This window comes from Triticum aestivum, chromosome 4B (assembly GCF_018294505.1).
Source record: "Triticum aestivum cultivar Chinese Spring chromosome 4B, IWGSC CS RefSeq v2.1, whole genome shotgun sequence".
NCBI lineage: Eukaryota > Viridiplantae > Streptophyta > Magnoliopsida > Poales > Poaceae > Triticum > Triticum aestivum.
In genome coordinates, this window is record NC_057804.1 from 170,716,729 (window position 1) to 170,735,714 (window position 18,986).

The window sequence follows — 18,986 nt, forward strand, 5'->3', positions numbered from 1 at the left end:
GAAAAACGTTTATAAAATTAAAAATATTCACGAAAATTAGAAAAATTTCACAGATTTGCCAAAGTATTTTTGAATTTGAAGAAACTTCACGCATTTGAAAAGAAAGGAAAAAACCAAAAAATAAAAAGAAACAAAAAAAGAAAAACCAAGTAAAACACGTTTTCAAGAAAAAACGCAAGGAGAAAAGGGCCAGAAAAACCGCAAGGAATAAAACAGTAGGAAAAAAACTCTACATGGGCCGGCCTATTCGTAACTTAGTGCTAGGAGAGTGTGCGTCAGTTAACGAAATTGCCAATAACTGGCGCTTAAGGCGCCAAATAAGATCTGGGAAACTGAGCGTGCATGCAGTTTCGTGAGGCCCAGCCCAGTTGCGCCTATGTCATATTGCACGTCGGAAATTAGGAGAGGCCCCCCTTGGACAGCAGAGCCGCCTCAGGGGCTTCCTTGCAAATATATCAAGACAGGAGCGGACGCCCCGTGAAACCCGCCACCGCACCACCCACCTTTCTCCTTTGCCTCATTCCCTCTCTCCGGTCGTCTCTCTCTCCCCTCCGACGACGACCTGATCTCTTCTCCCCCTCCGCGCCACCGCCACCTCGCTCTCCTGCCGGCTGGCACCATCTTCCTCTCCTCGGCCTCAGCGCAGCAGGACCTCCAGCACCGCACCCTCTTCGAATTTGGTCAGACCGCTCCTCCGACCGCCACCGCCGCGTCAGGTACCCTCCTCCTGCATTGGCCAATCCTCTCGCTTGAATACCTTTTCTCCCATCACCTGATCGTCGTCACGTGGTGGGCGTGGCGGAAATACACACACGGCCGTGAATTTTGTGGCAGCTGCGTGCTGGATCCCGACGATTGGTTTGTTGTGTAGCGGCGAGCCTGCAATTACCTAGTGATGTCGTTGAGGAAATTACCGTATTATTTTTGTGAATTTGCTGGATTCGCGAGAAATTTTGAGGAACATACCTAGTATGTTGTATGGTTTAGTGTTCACGAGAAATTTCTCGAGTACTAGCTCAAGGTGCAGGCCACATATGCATTTTTGCCCGATTCTCTGTTTTCATAATTTGGGTAATACTTTATCTGGGGAATCGACGGCCACATTTCTGCTGCTGATTCCTTGTTACCATCATTGTAGTTTAGGAACCCTGTCTCTATTTTAGTTTCTGAAGAGACTATTTGTCATGGATGGTGAAAGTATCTCTTTGAACTTATTGCCGCAACCCTTTACTATTTGGTGGTATTCAGCATTGCAAAAAGCTGGATCACATTTATCAGCTCATGGTTTTAATGAGCATTATATCAAGTGGAGGCGAACGAGGGGGCCGGGGACACTGTGGTAGGGGGAATAAGAGATTAAGAGGGCACATGGTGTTGTATAAGAGTTACATATCAGGGAGCAATGGTGTTTTGGTAATGAAATTGCTAGTGCAGGGAGTGTGATCAATGGGGTTGATCGAAGAAAAAAGGGATAAATGTACTGTGGTTTATTTTTAGGAAAGCTGTGGTTGTTTCTAATGAGATTGTTGACAAATTCAGAAACCTCATAAACATACTTAGGGTTTTTAATCCCTTGAATATGGTAAAACTAATCATCAGCACTGTATTTAGCTGCTAGATCATAGGTTATTTATCTTGTTGGTCATCAGAGAATCTACTGGACCCCTTTGTAAAACCGATCTCCCTTTGTAAAACCGATCCATTTTATTGTATATGACTTGATGTAACTGCAATTATTTTCTGTCACAGGCTGCATACAGTATTGTGGCAACGGGATTATGGGGACACCACATGCTGATTCAGAAAAGACTGGAGAAATAGATACAAGGGCTCCTTTTGAATCTGTTAAAGCTGCAGTAAGCTTGTTTGGAGAGGTTCGGTTTTCCTCTGAAAGATCCGCCACCAGAAAGGCACAGGCCCCACAAGCAGAGGTACTATTTTTTAGCAGAAAATTGTGGCTTTGATATGTAATTATATGATAGGCCTGCATGCAGAATTTTTTGTATACATTGTGTGCAACTGCAGCTATCTAAGAATAATAATCAAGTGTGGATATCATTGATGAAAAGCTATATTAGTGCTTGAACTGCCAACCTAAGCATAAATAGGGGTTTCTGTGATCAGATGTGTAGATCATAGTCGGTATCAACAGTGAAGTCATCAGATTGTAGCGTACTGTATACTTTTCTTTTGTCCCCTTCCCAATGTTCATTTGACATTTGCATAAACATTTATAGATTATTGCCTGTAGTTCAGTTTCAGAAAGCACTCACAAGGGAAAGTGATTTTACATGTATATCAGAATATTGTATTTGTAGAAACTGTCTTCTGTCTTTGATTACTAATATCTGTGGTACGTTTGGACATTTTTGGCAGCTGTTACAGTTTGTCTTAAGAGAAACTTCTGTACTAGACATGATGTGCCATGAAATCTTTAGTTGTACCTGAAAATTATTTGTCCTATTGACGCACCCTTTATCTTAGTAAAGCACAAAGTTTAGTATCTTGGTAGAGAATTTTGGTCTCGATGCATTTGATAGAAGAAAAAGTTTTTTGCAAGCCTAAGAGTGGACCAAGTACAACCACAATGCACACGTCCCTAGCGCTAATCACAGCCGGCAGTGACACGGTGACACCTGAAGGGCAACCGCTCATGCTTTAGCCCACAGACATGCTTCCACGCAGATGGTGTCAAGCAGCGAGGCAATGGCCTTTCCCCATTTTAGACGGCAGTGTTTCGCTGCTTCCAGATCCACTAAGCTGCACCCATGCTGTGAGCATAATCAACGACTACAGGCCCCCCCTCCCCTGCTTAGGATGGTTAGGGTGGAGTCCATGGCGCTTCCACCAGCAGAGAAGTCGTCTCCACTGTAGGAGGGTTCTCGTGTATCTTGCTTTGTATATTACACATGATGGTACATAACCCTTGTAGGATCAATCAGTTTTAGTTCACTTGGATTTAGCTTGTATTTTGGTATCATATTATTATGCTGATCCTTTGTACATTTAAATTTTGTCTGTGGTAGAGGGTGTTGGCTAAGGAGACAGAACTGCACTTGGCTCAGAAAGAGTTGGATAAATACAAGGAACAACTGAGTAATGCTGAGACTACCAGACTCCAAGCCCTCTCTGAGCTTGAGAGGGCTAAAAAAAGCGTTGTGGATCTAACAAATAAGCTTGATGCAGTCACCAAGTCAAAAGAACTGAATATCCGGGCAACAGAAAATGCAAATATTCGAACAAAGGAGCTCGAAGGTGGCAGCTCTAGTGAAGCCGTTGGAAAGGATGGTCCTTTGAAGCAGGAGCTAGACAATGCGAGGGAACAGTATGCTATTGCTTTGGCAGATCTTGATGCAGCAAAGCAGGAGCTTAGAAAAATGAGAAAGGATTTTGAAACCTCACTGGATGCTAAGTTACTTGCTGCCCAGCAGGAAGCAGAGTCTGTGCAGTCTTCTGAATCAAACAAGGAAAAGGCATCTCAACTCCGTACCGAGATTGCAATGGTTCAAGAGTCACTTACGCATGCGAAGGCAGCCACAGAGCAAGCACGTGAAGAGGAGGCAAACATCCTTGCTGAGAAGGATGCTGCCAGGAGAACTTGTAAAGAATCTCTGGAAGAAGCTCAGAGAAAATTGTCAAATTTGAGAAATGATTTTGATCCTGTAGCTTTCAAGGGCCTCCAGGAGAAACTCGATGAGACTTATTCTGAGATTGCATCTTTGCAGAAGAAGATCGAAGATGCGAGAGATAGAGATTTGGAGTCTGTTTCTGCTGTCAGCACAGAGTTGGATGATGCTAAAGAAACGTTGCAGAAAGTTGCACAAGAGCAAACTTCTCTTAGCAGTTTAGTTGAATCGCTGAGGCTGGAGTTACAGGCTGTAAAGGAGGAACACAGTCAGCTGAAACATAAGGATGCAGAAATTGAATCTATTGTAGGGGACCTCCATGTTAAGCTCCAGAAGTGTAAATCTGATCTTGAGACTGCAGTAGCCACAGAATCGGATGCAACACTAGCTTCTGATGACCTGATGTTGGCCCTCGAGCAGTTGTCTTCTGAGTCAAAAAATGCTCTTCAGGAAGCTGAGGTGATGCAAAAGCGTGCAGCCGAGTTAAGAGACGAAGCTGAAGCAGCACGTGCTTCATTAGTGGAAGCAGAGCAAAAGTTGCAGTCCTCTTTGAAGGAAGCAGAAGTAGCAAAAGCTGCTGAAACAAGGGCTCTTGATCAGATCAAACAACTATCAGAAAAGGCAAGTGCTGTCCGTGCCTCAATATCCGAGCCAGGTGCAAACATCACGATCTCAAAGGAGGAGTTTGAATCTCTAAGCCGAAAGGTAGAGCAGACGGAGAAGCTGGCAGAGATGAAGGTCGCGGCTGCTATGGCCCAGGTGGACGCTGTTAGAGCCAGCGAGAATGAGGCGATCAAGAAACTGGAAGCTGCCCGCAAGGAGATAGAGGACATGGAACTGGCAACGGAGGAGGCGCTAAAGAAGGCAGAGACAGCGGAAGCAGCAAACAAGGCGGTCGAAAGTGAGCTCAAGAGGTGGCGAGAGAAGGAAGAACAAAACAAAAACACCGAGACCTACGTGCCTCCGGTGGGAGCGACATCACTGGCAGACGCTCCATCCCACAAGGCTTCTTACACAAAAGCCAATGAGAAGAGCAACGGTCATCAGAAGAACAGCAAAACTCTATTGCGGAAGAGCTTCATGCTGCCTAGCATCACAGGAATGTTCCACCATAAGAAGAAGAACAGTGCCGATGGCAGTTCCCACTCATAATATGACCCAGGCTCTTACATGCAAATCCAAACTTTTAACACATTGTTCATTTGTACGAGTATATTTCTAGTAGTGTTGTACCTTTGTAATGTGCTGAACTCCTAACTTTTGTCATGTAACCATGTTCATGTTGTATATGTATGTCTGTACTTTTTGGTGGTAATCTACTGTTTCTAAAAGTCCAAATCAAACCACACCTTATTGATGCTTTTCAATGGTATGGTATGGAGTGACAACATGTTGGTTATTTTCTTTTTCGCGGGAGACAACATGTTGGTTCATATTCCAATAGATCCCTCGGTAGGGTGTTCGCTTTCTTCACTTAATTACTACTGCATATCCAAATTTTCCATGTAATTAATTCCATGTCACTTCTGTGAAAACTATGATGATTTGCTTGCAGATTCTTTAACATTGGAGAATCGGATTTGGTGTTCAGACCTGAAATTCAGAAGAAGAAAAAAAAGCATTTGCCAGGTTCAACAAATGAGGACCTTTACTGTTGAGGAAAAGATGAAGGTGAGATGATAATTGTATTTGCACAACCACATTATGTAGAGATGATATTTGGATTAAACAGCAAGTTTGCAGTCAAGTGCTCAGTGACAATTAGCTTGTGTACTGATTCTTTAGTGCCTGGTTAGATCTCATGTGTTGCTGAAGGAGAAGATTGTTGGTCCAGACTCCAGAAGGCCATTTCATTATTTACGAACTTGCAGACAATGCATTGGATAAATCCATGAGTTTGAAGCTCAAAGAAAAAAATTCGAAGGTATGCAAACAACAATATGTACTCCCTCCGTCCCAAAATAAGTGTCTCAACTTTGTACTAACTTTAGTGTAAAGTTGTACTAAGTTTAAGACACTTATTTTGGGACGGGGGAGTACTATATTTCAGATTCCTCCGTCCCAAAATAAGTGTCTCAACTTTGTACTAACTTTAGTGTAAAAGAAGAGTACTACCATCATCATTCCACCGGTGCTCTGACCACTTCCAAGAGATGGTAGAACCTACTAAATAAATGATGATGGTGATGATGATCCCATCGACGGTGAAGACAATAATCGTTAGCTTAGCTAGGACAAGTATACTTGGATCTCAGGCTCAGCAACTACATATCCAAATATTTGTGGAAATGAATACAGGCTGTGTTCATCAGGGCTGTAACTTGTTATGTACAAATTTTTCTGGAAGTGGGTTCAGAGTGCTACTAAATGAATTCCTCTGCATGCTTTTGACTTCTCTTACCTTGCGAGTTAGTGTACATGTACAGAACTTTTTTGCAATCTGATGCTCACGGACATACTCCCTCCGTTCGGAATTACATGTCTCGAAAATGGACGTATCTAGAACTAAAATACGTCTAGATACATCCATTTCTGCGACAAGTAATTCCGAACGGAGGGAGTAGGTTGGTTTGTTGGCACCATTTCACAGATAGGAGACGAAGTTGCTGCAGATATGTGGACCCAAAGCAAACATGTGCAACGCAAATTAACTGCAAATCAGCCTGATATGGACTTTATTTAGTACTGCTGTATGTCCTCTTTGTTACACTGTACAGTGAGTGCTTTATCAAGATATAAGCATAATTACTGACAACCTCCTGCATTTTCCATATCACGCCTCGTGTATTTACCGTGTTTCCACGTGTCGCTAGCGCCGTGTAGCTGCTTCACATCTCCGCGACAAGCTCGGACTGAGCAAGCGCAAGGTCGAACGAGGAGAAGGAGTGGGCAGCGAGCGTGACCTGCATCTGTTCCGCGGCGTTGCGCAGCTGGCTTGTCACAGGCACGACCTGCATTGTTCGTCAAAGCAAGATTCGGCTTCAGGTGAGCAGCTCCCAAGAGAGTGACGCCGAAACGAACAATAAGCTCTACACTCCAGAACCTAATCACAAACAGAAATGGTATACTACCTTGTTCGGGTTACTGAAAGAATTTTCATCCTTCACATTGCTGGACGTGAGAACAGTAGCGTTTGACCCCAGCGCGTTGATGCTAACCTGAAGCCCAGACACAGAGATCGTGAGGCTCACGGTGTCCGGCCCGAAGTTCACAATCTGCAAAGGAAGAGCTTTCAAGATTAACACAAATATTCACCGTCCCCCTCCGGGTATAACAATGGAACGTTACTTGCCTTTACTTTCAGGAAGCTGTTCCCGGAATCCTGCCAGGTGATAGCAGATGCTGCTAGAGAACCAGAGTAGCTGGAACTGATTGTAATTGGATGAATCATGGCACCACTAGATTCGCGGAAAAACTTCTGCATCCAGTAACTAGGAGTTCCGTATTGTTGCCAGGAGTTGAAGACGATAGCATCTGGATTCCACCTGATTATTTGATTCAAACATAATTACTGCGATATTACTCAACAAGAACTCACGAAATGGAAAAAAGATATGGATACAAACGTTTGATCGTTGTCGTTTACAAAGAGTGGCGCATAACTTGCCATCTGAACAATATCACTGCAAAGAACCAACAAGAAGTCAGCTAAACCCACAGTACAGATCTATAGGTAGTTGCTAGAAGAGTAGACAAACTCTCTGAGGGATCACCTGTTCTTCTCCAGACCAGTAAGGAAGGCAGCCTCTGCTAGTGAACCAAGAAGGCTTCCTCTACCTGCATCAGTTCTCCATACGGCATACTCACTGACAAAGGCCTATTAAATATTCATATTGTCAAAAACACATGAATGTATTTACTGTCCGTAAGAATGAAAGGATGTTGATATGCAGAAGAGCTATATTATTTAGTACTCCCGCTGTCCCGAAATACTTGTCGCAGAAATGGATGTATCTAGACGTATTTTTAGTTCTAGATACATCCATTTCTATCTATTTCTGTGACAAGTAATTTCGGATGGAGGGAGTAATATATTGTCAAAACACAGGAATGTATTTACTGCCCAAGATTTTCCAGGACATGCAAGTAGGGTCGAAGACCTCAGCAAGTGCTACTTAGATCCTGCAGGTTCCTCATTGTTCTTACAATGACCCCAACGGTTTTTGCTTTAATGGCCCCTAGTTACACTCAATGTTTGGCACAACTTCACACAGAAACTACGTGCAGGCCAGCACACCCCGCACCCCTGGCAGAAATTTCTAAAAATACAAAAAGATGCTCAGTTTGAGGTCTCAATTCCTATATTTCTCATCATCATTCAGAAACAGAGTTTTGAAGAACGATGAAGATACACCAGGTAACCCGCAAAATACATAAAATGCATGCTATGGCAAGAACATCCCTAAAGAAAGGCCAGGAGATGCTGGACTATGTAAAAGATTGATACCAAAGCATTTGAAAGGCCATCTGACCCATGTCATAAAAGTGAAAACGCAAAGTAAACCATGAAAATAGAGGTATACCTTGGGACCAGTACGAGAAGTTTTATCAAACGTACCCTTCATGTTAAACAAAGTCTTAGAATCGGTGTAGACCTATAAAAAACAACTTCTTCAGAATCAAATATAAGATACAAACAGAGAAAGGGTGATAACCCAATGAGAATCTTAATGGGGGAAATGAGTTGAGCCAATTTGTCACAAGTAACTTACATGGAAGTCATACAGATCAGCAGGATGGTCAAGTGGTTTAGATGAACCATCACAGTTTGAAATCATCTGAATGTCTGGATAGGATTCTCTTATAGCATTGTAGAACTTGAGGTAATTACCTGTTCAATGGAATTAAAGAACATCATGTACCTAGAAGATTATTGCAAATATTCATTATACAGTTTGACTGAAATAGCAAACTACCAGAAGTAATGATCAGGTGGAACTACTTAATGGGTGAATTTATTAAAGAAGATTTACCAGGTAATAGTTTACTCTTCTGTTTTAGTTAGTAGTGCTATACTTGTTATGCTTCACTAACTTCATTTTTTCTTTTGATGAGAACATATATCACTATCATTTAATTACGAAGTGTTATTTCAGCTCAGTCGTCCTATCATATTTCTCTGTAATGCTCCAAAATTTTGGAAAGAAAACTATGACTGATTAATTATCTCAAGAACTTTTCTTAATAGGGGTAGTATGGTTGAATCTTGTTATTTCCATGGTTTTACACGATTTAGTTATCAGGTACAAGGCATCTTCGGGACTTCGGCCTATATTGTGAAATGGGTGGAATAAGAAAAGTAGTTTCTCAAACAAATAAGAACAGTAGTTGACAAAAAATATCAAGAACACACAGAGGAGCTGAGCATATTTGCATTAAGAGGTAGGCAAGAAATTACCGAGGTAGTATTTTTTCCCACAATCTTCATTTCCAATCGCAACATATTTGACTGGGAACGGTTCAGGATGCCCCATTGCAGCTCTAACAGAGCCCCATGTTGAGTTTGCACTCCCCCTTGCGAATTCTAGACTGTCCAATACATCCTGCAGAAAGACAATAATTTCAGAATAATGTACATGGGATTATAACGAGTTAATTACAGTTTAACTCTTGGGAACACATCAGGCATTAATACTACAGTACCACAGAATTAAATGATAGAACTGGAAGAAACTGGTCCGTGGCAAGGTTGAACAAATAAGTAATTTGCTCTTGTTTTGATGCACCATGGCAATGCTAAGTTATTATTGCTTGCAAATTGCCATTCATTCAAGACTTAGAAGTATCCATCATACAATTACATGTCTACCCTGATAGAAAATGAAGTTAAAAATTTCAAAAATACCTTTACAAAAGGGGCAATGGCAGCGGTACTAACTTCATCATTGTGGCTGATTCCTGGTATTTAAGAAAGAGGACTCCAACATTTAAGAAGGCGAACACTGCTAATCATTGATATGACAAAATTTGAAGATATTTACCATTGTTGAATACCCAGATTGGAGCAGCCCCCAGGTCTTCAGAAAGCTTTGATATAGGTTTCGAAGGCAACATATGGTTAGGTGAGAATATAAAAGGAAAAAGGTGAAATAATGTTCACCACTTGGCTGGTACCTGAAGAAACTCATAATATCCAAGGCCATCATCAGTCCAGTAATGCCAAACATCTCCGAAGTGTCCAGGCCTCTCCTCCCATGGACCAATAGATTCCCTCCACCTGAATGCATTTCTTAACCATTCGCCTTCAACGAAGCAACCACCTATAATGCATTCCGAGCAAACCATGTAAAAGTAAGGAAAAGGAAAATACAAAATATCAGATGTCTTTACAAACTTAGTTTGGGATGAGTTGGGTTCATTTTAATGGAATGTTACATTAATCAAGGGAACATGTTATATGAAAGAAGATATTTAATTAATATGGTCAGAGGACATATTTGACTGGGAACATAAGAAACTTTAGTCAGTATAACATAACTTGCATATGGTACTGAGATATATTAGTTGAATAAAAAATAATGATATTTGATTATATCATATTTTAAGTGAACACCTCACTAGGCATTGCCGTAGTTGGCTCAGTGGATTTCTCTGACAATAGGGGAACTGAGGGTTCAGTTAGCTAGGTCTCACTAATTATGATCTGAAAGTAAAGATATTCAGGTTAAAGCAACACGAGCAAATATCTATCCAGTCTGGTAAATTATACTGTACAAGTCCAGACATTAGTGTGAAGCCACCAATAAACTGAGCGAAAGTTAGACAAGACTCATATGGGATATGTCCATACCAGGAAATCTCAAGAATCGTGGTTTTAGATCCAAAAGCATGGATATCAATTCGGTGCGAAAACCATGTCCCTGTATATGTAGAATAAAAAAAGGCCAGTTACATACTCAGATAAACTCAATCCCCTAATCATGATCAGGCACTACGGGTATGTATCACAGTGCAACGCACAGTATCCATTTAAAACACACGCATGCACACCCTCCCGCCCACACAAGGCACGCACGCACACCCACGCAATGCCAAATGTCTAAGGACTAGAAAACAAATTAGTTAGAGGCACTTGATTCTGCTTGGTTTGTGATCAAAATCAAAATTAGAGTAACACTGGGCTCCACACATGTCTTTTGTTGATGTAGAGGAACAGAAATGTCCCGCACATTGATAACCACAAACGGAATTGCCAGACAAGATGCCCCACACACGAACTTCAACATGATCAAGATAATCAGATCAACCAAACGTTAAGACTTAACGGGAAATAATAAATTTAAAATATTATGTCAATATTATTATAACTTATGTCTAGGCCTATGAAACCCATCATGTTTCTGGCAGAAGAGATTTTTTTGCGATGCCAGGTGAAATTTACTACAATAGTCAGTGCTTCGTCTTCAGAGTTTTGCTCTTCAATCGATGTGTAGCATGGGCGGATCCAGTGTGGGGGTCATGGGGGCAATGGCCCCCACAAGCAATTTGCATATTTACTTTTACTAGTGCATATGTATATACATTTACCCATTTTTGTGTAATTCAACCATCATTGCCATTACTAGTGCATATGTATTCTAAAGCTTTGGATCTCTGCCTTCTATCAGTTCTTGTCAATAATATACCTTGAACGTGTCTGAAGGCATGAGTGATACTTGATCAAACCATACAACTCCCTTCTTGTTAGATGTTATCTGAAGTCTTGAGGTTCTGTTTGTCCCTTTAGCAATCAGTTTTTGCTCCACTTTTGTCCAGTTGGAAGTGCCAGCAACTCTGAAACAAAAAAACTCCCATAAACTAATGGAAATATCGCCGTCCTCCTCCTTACCAGATATTGAGATAAATGATACTAACGGTACAGTAACTGAAGCGAGCTTCTGCAACCCATCAGAGCTTGCTAATGAAACTGTCAAATCTGCAGCTTCTGCTGATTTAACATACATAACTAGATTGTAGGACTTTCCATCTTCTATGTTCTGAAAGATGAAATGGTAAAGGTAATTACTAAATTGGATAAGAAGAGTTGGAAGGTTAGGAGAAGGAGGTAAAAAATACTGCTACTGCCTTGCAAGGGAGAAAAAAGACACGACTACATGAGGTTACATCTCTATCATGTGATACATTGATATCAAGTATATTAGTTCACTGAACCAGAATTTTCATGCTGATATAAGCGATCGAATTACGGTCAACTCAAAATTGCGTCATACCATGCCCCAGAACCCAGGGTTGTAAATGCCAACGCCACCGGCTGGGCATTCATCACAGAGAACCTCCATCCTAAGAGCGATGATGTTTCGACTGAAACATGATGTACGATCAGTCACCACAAATATGGAAGCGTCGTCTCCGATTATAGACCATGGGTCAATATTTGATGGCGTATGGAGTCCACCAGCTTCAAAACCTGAAGCATAAAAATACATTCGATGATTTCACTGAAATTCAGGTATGGACAATATTTCTGTAGGACTTTTATGTTCCGGTGTCCCACAACCAACAATAATGAATTACCTCTATTACTAACAAGTTCTGCCCATATGCCACCGGCTCCTGCATGGTTGATCTCCTACAACATTTTGCAAGGTACTTAATAGGAGAATATAATCAACGGCGGAGCTACATCCATGTCGCGGGGAGGGGGGTGGGGGGTGGGGGGCCTTTGCCCCCAGCCGCCGCCACTTTATATGCTCCCTCCATTCCCTTATACAAGGGACTTTACATTTTTATGTCTAACTGACCATTAATTATTTTACCAACAGAAAGTGAGTTATATGCCACAAAAAGCATTTCATTGCATGCACATTTCAAGAACTTTCCGATCATATATTTTTGATGACATAATCTATATTTTGTTACCAAAATTATAAGTCAAAGTTTGACACAAAAAACGAAGTGGCCTTGTATTAGGGAATGGAGGGAGTAATATGTACCATGAAAAACATAAACTGATATAGTCAAAGTTTGACACAAAAATTATAAGTCAAAGTTTGACACAAAAAACGAAGTGGCCTTGTATTAGGGAATGGAGGGAGTAATATGTACCATGAAAAACATAAACTGATATAGTCAAAGTTTGACACAAAAAACGAAATGGCCTTGTATTAGGTAATGGAGGGAGTAATATGTACCATGAAAAACATAAACTGATATAGTACAAACAAACTGGTATCTTACCTCAAAAAACATCCCAAACAGTGTGTCTGGGATCTTTCGGGCAAGCTGTGACGAGGCATCAACCTTGAGGGTGGCCGTCTGTGTCGCCTCTAATTCCAATGCTAGGCATTTGCATCCAAGGCAGAATAGGAGCAGCAAGCATGAGACGGTAGGAACGAGCACTTGTTTGGAACCCATACGCTTCATCTTGTAAAGAACACTAATGTAGTCCGTGTGTCTGTCGAACAAATAACGAAAGAGTCGACTGAATTAGCTGGGAAATGGAAAATCGAAAGAAGTATTGTCAAAAATGATCTTATATTTTGGGATGGAGGGAGTACAAAATAGATAACACGCGATGTGCGAAACAATGGCGATGAGCGACTTAATTCGACTGGAGCTATGTGTTTGCGAATCATGAGCTGACACAGGCGTCTCAAAACGGAAAGTAATTAAGAGCCGACAGAAACTGTTCTAACAAAAATAGGTACTGTGCCGACTGACTAACTGACCCCCTCCCTCGAGCGTTTCATCGAACAACCTGCCTGCATATCCCAAACAGGACGGACCGAAACAGGAAGGCGGAGAGTACGATACTGCGATATGCCCACAGAAAAAGATAAGATGGATGGAGTCTTTCGCTGGTAAATTGCTCACCATGAATGCCACAGCCAGCAGCAAGCGGCTGAGGAAGATGGAGGCGAGTGGGTGTACGAGCAGCGGAGGCGCGCGCTTAAGTAGGCGAAGCCGCCACGGCGAGGAAGCAGTGGCTTTGAAGGGAAGCGTGGGTCGGGATGGCGATCGGACGCTGGAGGCCACGGCCGGTTGCTTGCCGGAGTGGGCAGCTTCGGCCGTTGGCTGGTCTGTTGGCGCGCTCGCTGACTGGCCGTCGGGACCCGCTTTATCCGTATGACAAGAGTTTCCATCCTCTATCCCAGATCGAATTAATGGGAAAGGAATCATTTCGTCGCTGCGATAAGACAGGGTGGGGTTGTTGTCAGGCCACTGTCAGATGATTGAATTGAATATCTATTTAGATCGCCTCATTTGTTTATCAGATGGTGTGACATACGTAGTCTGCAGAGAGGAGAGGAGGATATCCATTTGGCTCTAGCCTCGTTTGGAGCACGAGAGTAGCGGATTACAAATTCATCGCGGAGTTTAGGTTGGGAGACTTGTGTGAGATTTTACGTTAAATGAGATCAATGAGATTGAATTCTTTTAAAAAAAGAAACATGTTCAAATATTCTTATATTTTTCGTGGACACACATCAATGTTTGATGTACAACCTCAAAAAAAAAATCAGCTCTTAATTCGACTTACATTAATAAAACAAAAAAAGACAAAATAGAATGTGAATAGTGTCGAAGTACTATTCGCTCAAAGCTGCCACTATTCACATTCAAATTTACCTTTTTTGAATCTCTAAATGTACATCAAGTTTTGAGCTGATTTTTTCGGAGTTCTAGACATACCTCACATGAATGTTGTCAGATTTTTCTTTATAGATAAATATGTTGAGACCTAAAACATCAACTACACATGATACGAAAATGTATTTCATAAAGAATCTAATGAGACTAATTTGGTGTTCTATATGTTAATATTTTTTTCATCGATAAATGACGCTTTTATTAGCTTAAAATATAGCATCAAGCGGATACAATCATATTGAGCAACACCGGGCTTCTGCATAACTAAGATGCACACAGCCAATAGAAACAAGTTTGACAAAAATAAATAGATAAAGGAAACGACATATTGGCGGGAGTAAAGTCCTATGAGACAAAAATTATGCCTATGTCGAAGGAGGAGGTGGACCGAGCCGAAGATTATGTTTGGTAAAAACCTTCCTGGCCACTCGCTTCAACCGTATACACATCGTCTTGAACAACAGTTGATACTCTGTTCGGTGCAACATAAACCACATGCGAAGCCAATGCATACAACAAAAAATAACCTGCAAAGGAGAAGGTGATGTCAAAAAACTTGCAAACGAGAAGGGGTTTTACCATAGAAACCAATGTCATTTCTACATAGCCAAAGCGAGCTAATTAGTCAGACGATCCCACCTTTATTAGCATGCAAAACCTATTTGGTTACTGTCAAGCCAGTGACCATATATATTGGCAACACTTGTCGGCGGATACATATTTGGACGCTATATGGATGACTGACCATGTAGAGCGCGTAAATTTGCATTGAAAGAAGAGGTGTTTAATTGTCTCGTCATAAGTACAAAAACTACACTTCTTATTTTCATGCCAGTTGTGACAGACGAGATTGTCTTTAGTTAATAAAAACTCTCCCTACAAAGACATCATATAAAAATCAAGGATTTACCACCTCCATATTTTACATTATTATAATAGAGTTAAAAAAAGTGCAGAAGAACTCTTGCCCCTCTCGCCCCCGCGTCACCCCCGGGCGACACGGGGGAACCCCAGCGCCACCGCCGCCAGGTCCCCCTCGCCCCCTCCCTCGCTTCGCCGCCGCTGGAGGGGCCGCCGGCGAAGTCTGCGCGCGCCCCAGGGAAGGTGGCTGCGGGGCGTTTCCCCTCTCCGCGGCATTGTGCGTGCATGCGCTGCCTGCGTCGCCTCGAGCGCGGGCGAGATGCAGGGCCGCGAAAGTGGCTACAACGCGGGGAGAAGCCGGATCATGGCCGGGCTTGGCCGGATCTAGCTTCTTCGCCCCCGTTGGCCGCCCTCGATGGGGCTCAGTGGCTTTGTTCCGGCGGCCAGCGAGGGCTGGATCCCGGGGCGGCGACCCCGGACGGCGGAGGATGTGTCAGCGGCTGTGGTCTTGCGACGGGCGACACGGCGGCCGCGGGTGGTGGACAATCCGTGCGCAAGACGCTTGATGGAGGCCATTGAAACAGATCTGTGTGAAGACCTGCTCGCGGCTGCTGCCGAGGCCGGCGATGGCGGCACTATTTGGTGTCGTTCCCTTCTTGAAGGCATCACTGTTGAGAAGTTCCAGGCCACTATCTGCTACCTCCGGGGGAAACCCTAGATCAGTAGATCGGATGGCGGCGACATTATTGTGTCGTTTCCCTCTTGTGGCGTCATTCTTGGAGGTGTACACGGGCTCGAGGGACTACTGGACGAAATAATTGGTGGAGCGGTGTTTCATCCTGCACATTAATGGTGGCGTTTCTCGGCAGCGTGGCGCAGTGGAGACCTGACGCCCGATGTGTGGCGAGGGACTCGCGCAGGAGGGTGATGTCATCAGGCGTCGTGGTGGCATTGATGGCAGAGAGGCGGGGCAAGGTGGTGCAGCAGTACAACACTGAAGATGGATTGGTGGCAGGTGGCTGCGGCGACCTCATACCCGGCAGGCGTCCTGGTTGAGGAGTGCGCCGGACTGGTAGGTGCCTCTACCCGGCAGGCATCCTGGTTGGGACCTTAGGTCTTAGATGTTTAGGTTTGGCTGTGATGTCTGTTTCGTATTAGGCCCAGACTATTAGTGCCCCTTCATCAATTGGATAGGAGTAGCGACAGTTGTTGCTTAGACGGTGGCTTAGTCTTACTGTTGTATAACTTTGTAAGGTCTTGTGAGAATAATTAATAAAGTGGCCGTATGCATCGCCCAGATGCAGAGGCTGGGGTCCACCTCACATTCTAAAAAAAACATTATTATAATAGTATATATTTTTATAAACTTGATCAAACTTAAACAATTTCGACTTAGCATAAATTGGAAACTTTAACTATTTTAGAATGGAGGTAATAATTAACAGCGTACCCTAGCATAGTTGTAAATAGTGGCATAGGGGTGTGCACTCTCATGAAAGGCTTGCACTCTCGGTCTCGTCTCATGCACAGAAATGCTCAACTTGGCATCTTGTTGTTTTTGCTTGCCGTCCAACACAAGAAAGCTCAGGCACCCCATGTGTCTTCTTGTCACCTGTCCAACAGGGCGTCTTCGTCTCACGGAGACAGAAAATGTTACATGGGCAACCACAACAAAAAGCTTCGAACGGCATACCCAGCCTCTGACGCCGTGCATCAAAACATCGCAACGTCCGAGCAGAGCGGTCAGATATTTTTTATCACCCAACGTTGTGCACAAGCATTCAGGGACCGGTTTAGACATCCAAAATCACACAAATCAGAAGCAAATCAGTAGGAGGTTTGTGGGCATCTAGACAGGGGCGAAGCCAGGATTTACGCATGAGAGGGCGAACAAAGCTATGGTCTTTTTCAAGAACACATATGATATTTGCGTGTCTATGTATTAAGGTAGAAATCATAGTAATTTTACAAAGAGACGTCTCACAACACAAGCACGAAACATCTACCATTCCTCTGTTTTGTGTTAGTGCATAACTCGCTTTAGACTACTATTTCACATCATAGATATACACCATAATGTATCAAGTCTATATGATACATAGTAGTCTTTGCTTGCCATTACAGATGTAGTTAGATACTTCTTCTGTATTAAAAATATGAGATATTTTTGGACACTAGCGTAGTCTCATAAAGCATATTTTTGGTAGGGAGAGGGTATTTACTACCTCCTGCTACGACTTCATGGGGGGTGTTAACGGTTGGAGGGGGGGGGGGGGCTGTCTCTGCCCCTGCATCTAGATGTTCACCATGTAGGTCACCGACACCCCGATCCATCCAAAACACCCTCTCATTTCGCTTTAACTAGTACTCCGCTCCGCGCCGCGTTCATGCCGGTCCAGAGGGGAAGTGACCGGTCATTGTCGTGACATTCACACTGGTGTGGTGGCTGTGAAAGTTGCTCCGGCTCGCTGCTCGTGCGGCGTGTGCTCGCTCTCCGCATTTTGAATGTTGCTAGAGGAGCAACGACACAACCTACAACTCCTCGAGCACCACAAGCTCACGGAGGGCAGATCGCCGACAAGCAGGCGAATCAGAAGGTTGTCGTGGTCATGCTTGGGTAGAATCCGAACTTCGTGGATGAGTAGCAGACATTGTATGAGTCCACGTGCAGTGCCCATCCCATGGGCCGTGAGCGATGGCAGCTCTGCGTCAACAAGACAAAGTGTGTCTTGTTCGAGGAGACCGCAGTGGAGACGGACATGGAGGCGACACAAGGGGTGGCGGACGGGAAAGCTGCCAACCTCGGCAGCTCCACGTTGTTCGCGCCAACGACTGCACGAGGCCGGACCATCTGGATCGATCGTCAGCCTCACCTCCACCGGCGACATTTTCAAGATATGTTTGGACATTTTTTTTCAATGGAGCTTTATTAATGCATTTGAGCTATCTCCAGTTGGTTTCTTTTCCTTTTTCTTGAGGGAAGTCTCCTCCAGTTGTTGAGTAGCCAAGATTCGGGATAGTGCCCTCCACGTTGCCATTTCATCGCAATAACAAAACATGGCTATTTCTTTGCGTACTCGAGGGTGGAAGCCTAGCTAGCTAGGAGTAGAAAGGAGGAGGAGAGAGACGTCGACCGCCGGCCCTGGCAAGCAAGAAGGACGAACTAGCAGCAAGCTTTGCCCTTTGCAGCCACACACCCGACGCACGCACCCGGCGAAAGGCGAGCATGCGTGTGCATTCTCCCGTACACGACGTCGCGCGCGGCAGATAAATTGCGCGTCGCCCTCTACCTCTGGCTTGCAAGCGTCGTCGCCGCCGTGGATACGATCGGCCTCGCCGAGTGGTGGATGTACGCGCGCGCACGCCTCCACCGCGCTCGCGCATGTACGCCATGAGAATGCGATCGTTCGAGTGCAATAACGTTACCTACCGGCGTCACCTTCCTCCATCGGCTCGCTCGCATTGACTTTCCTTGCAAGCGTCGTCCAAGCCAGTATCGGCGCACTTGTGCCGGCCATTGTGCCCACATCTCCGTGAAACCCGTCGCGCCGCGTCGATATCAACCTCAAATGCTCAAAGTAATTCAGGGCATCTCCGACACGCTACGTCAAAACGGATACAGGCATGGGCATTAGCAAGGGGAGCTGGTTATCCAACTGTATGCATCACAAAGAGGCAGCACTATATGTCGGCCAGTCGATAATCTGAAAAGATCCCCCGCCTCAACAGCCGTCGGATGACGTCTCGAGTAGCCCTCAAAAAAAAAAAAGAGGCGGCACTACGTGTCGGCCAGTCGATAATCTAAAAAAATCCGCTGCTCAACAGCCGTCGGATGGCGTCTCGAGTAGCTGTCCGATCTCTGCGACAAGCTCAATGTTGCACTCGTCGCTCTGCAACATCGGTCTTGTT

The 18,986-nt window shown here is 43.9% G+C and overlaps 2 protein-coding genes across 3 annotated transcripts; one reads left to right on the forward strand and one right to left on the reverse strand.

Annotated features, from left to right (window-relative positions):
* The first annotated feature begins 468 nt into the window (after positions 1-468).
* LOC123091622 (WEB family protein At5g55860) lies at positions 469-4,969 on the forward strand. The gene is made up of 3 exons (XM_044513186.1): positions 469-716; positions 1,750-1,931; positions 3,027-4,969. Exons 2-3 carry the CDS (start codon positions 1,779-1,781, stop codon positions 4,776-4,778), a joined length of 1,905 nt encoding a protein of 634 aa, XP_044369121.1. The 5' UTR covers positions 469-716; positions 1,750-1,778; the 3' UTR covers positions 4,779-4,969.
* A 1,304-nt stretch (positions 4,970-6,273) lies between these two features.
* LOC123091621 (alpha-L-arabinofuranosidase 1) lies at positions 6,274-13,691 on the reverse strand. Of its 2 annotated transcripts, XM_044513185.1 has the most exons (18): positions 13,440-13,691; positions 12,804-13,020; positions 12,141-12,195; positions 11,837-12,033; positions 11,481-11,602; positions 11,252-11,399; positions 10,417-10,486; positions 9,741-9,886; positions 9,608-9,653; positions 9,472-9,524; positions 9,025-9,169; positions 8,339-8,457; positions 8,150-8,221; positions 7,340-7,443; positions 7,193-7,249; positions 6,919-7,111; positions 6,698-6,841; positions 6,274-6,577 (listed from the first exon to the last, which is right to left on the reverse strand). In XM_044513185.1, exons 2-18 carry the CDS (start codon positions 12,987-12,989, stop codon positions 6,455-6,457), a joined length of 1,980 nt encoding a protein of 659 aa, XP_044369120.1. In that variant the 5' UTR covers positions 12,990-13,020; positions 13,440-13,691; the 3' UTR covers positions 6,274-6,454. The 2 variants fall into 2 exon arrangements, with proteins under 2 accessions (XP_044369120.1, XP_044369119.1); XM_044513184.1 differs by having other exon boundaries at positions 11,252-11,602.
* Between the last annotated feature and the right edge of the window lie 5,295 nt (positions 13,692-18,986).

What these genes read in the sequence shown, in the direction of transcription:
- LOC123091622 (XM_044513186.1), top strand. Translation starts at nt 1,779, where the DNA reads ATGGGGACACCACATGCTGATTCAGAAAAGACTGGAGAAATAGATACA. An exon ending in CACAGGCCCCACAAGCAGAG is followed by an intron (nt 1,932 to 3,026) that starts GTACTATTTTTT and finishes TGTCTGTGGTAG; the next exon opens with AGGGTGTTGGCTAAGGAGAC.
- LOC123091621 (XM_044513184.1), bottom strand. Translation starts at nt 12,989, where the DNA reads ATGAAGCGTATGGGTTCCAAACAAGTGCTCGTTCCTACCGTCTCATGC. An exon ending in CTGATCTGTATGACTTCCAT is followed by an intron (nt 8,222 to 8,338) that starts GTAAGTTACTTG and finishes TGTTTTTTATAG; the next exon opens with GTCTACACCGATTCTAAGAC. An exon ending in GTAAACGACAACGATCAAAC is followed by an intron (nt 7,112 to 7,192) that starts GTTTGTATCCAT and finishes TCAAATAATCAG; the next exon opens with GTGGAATCCAGATGCTATCG.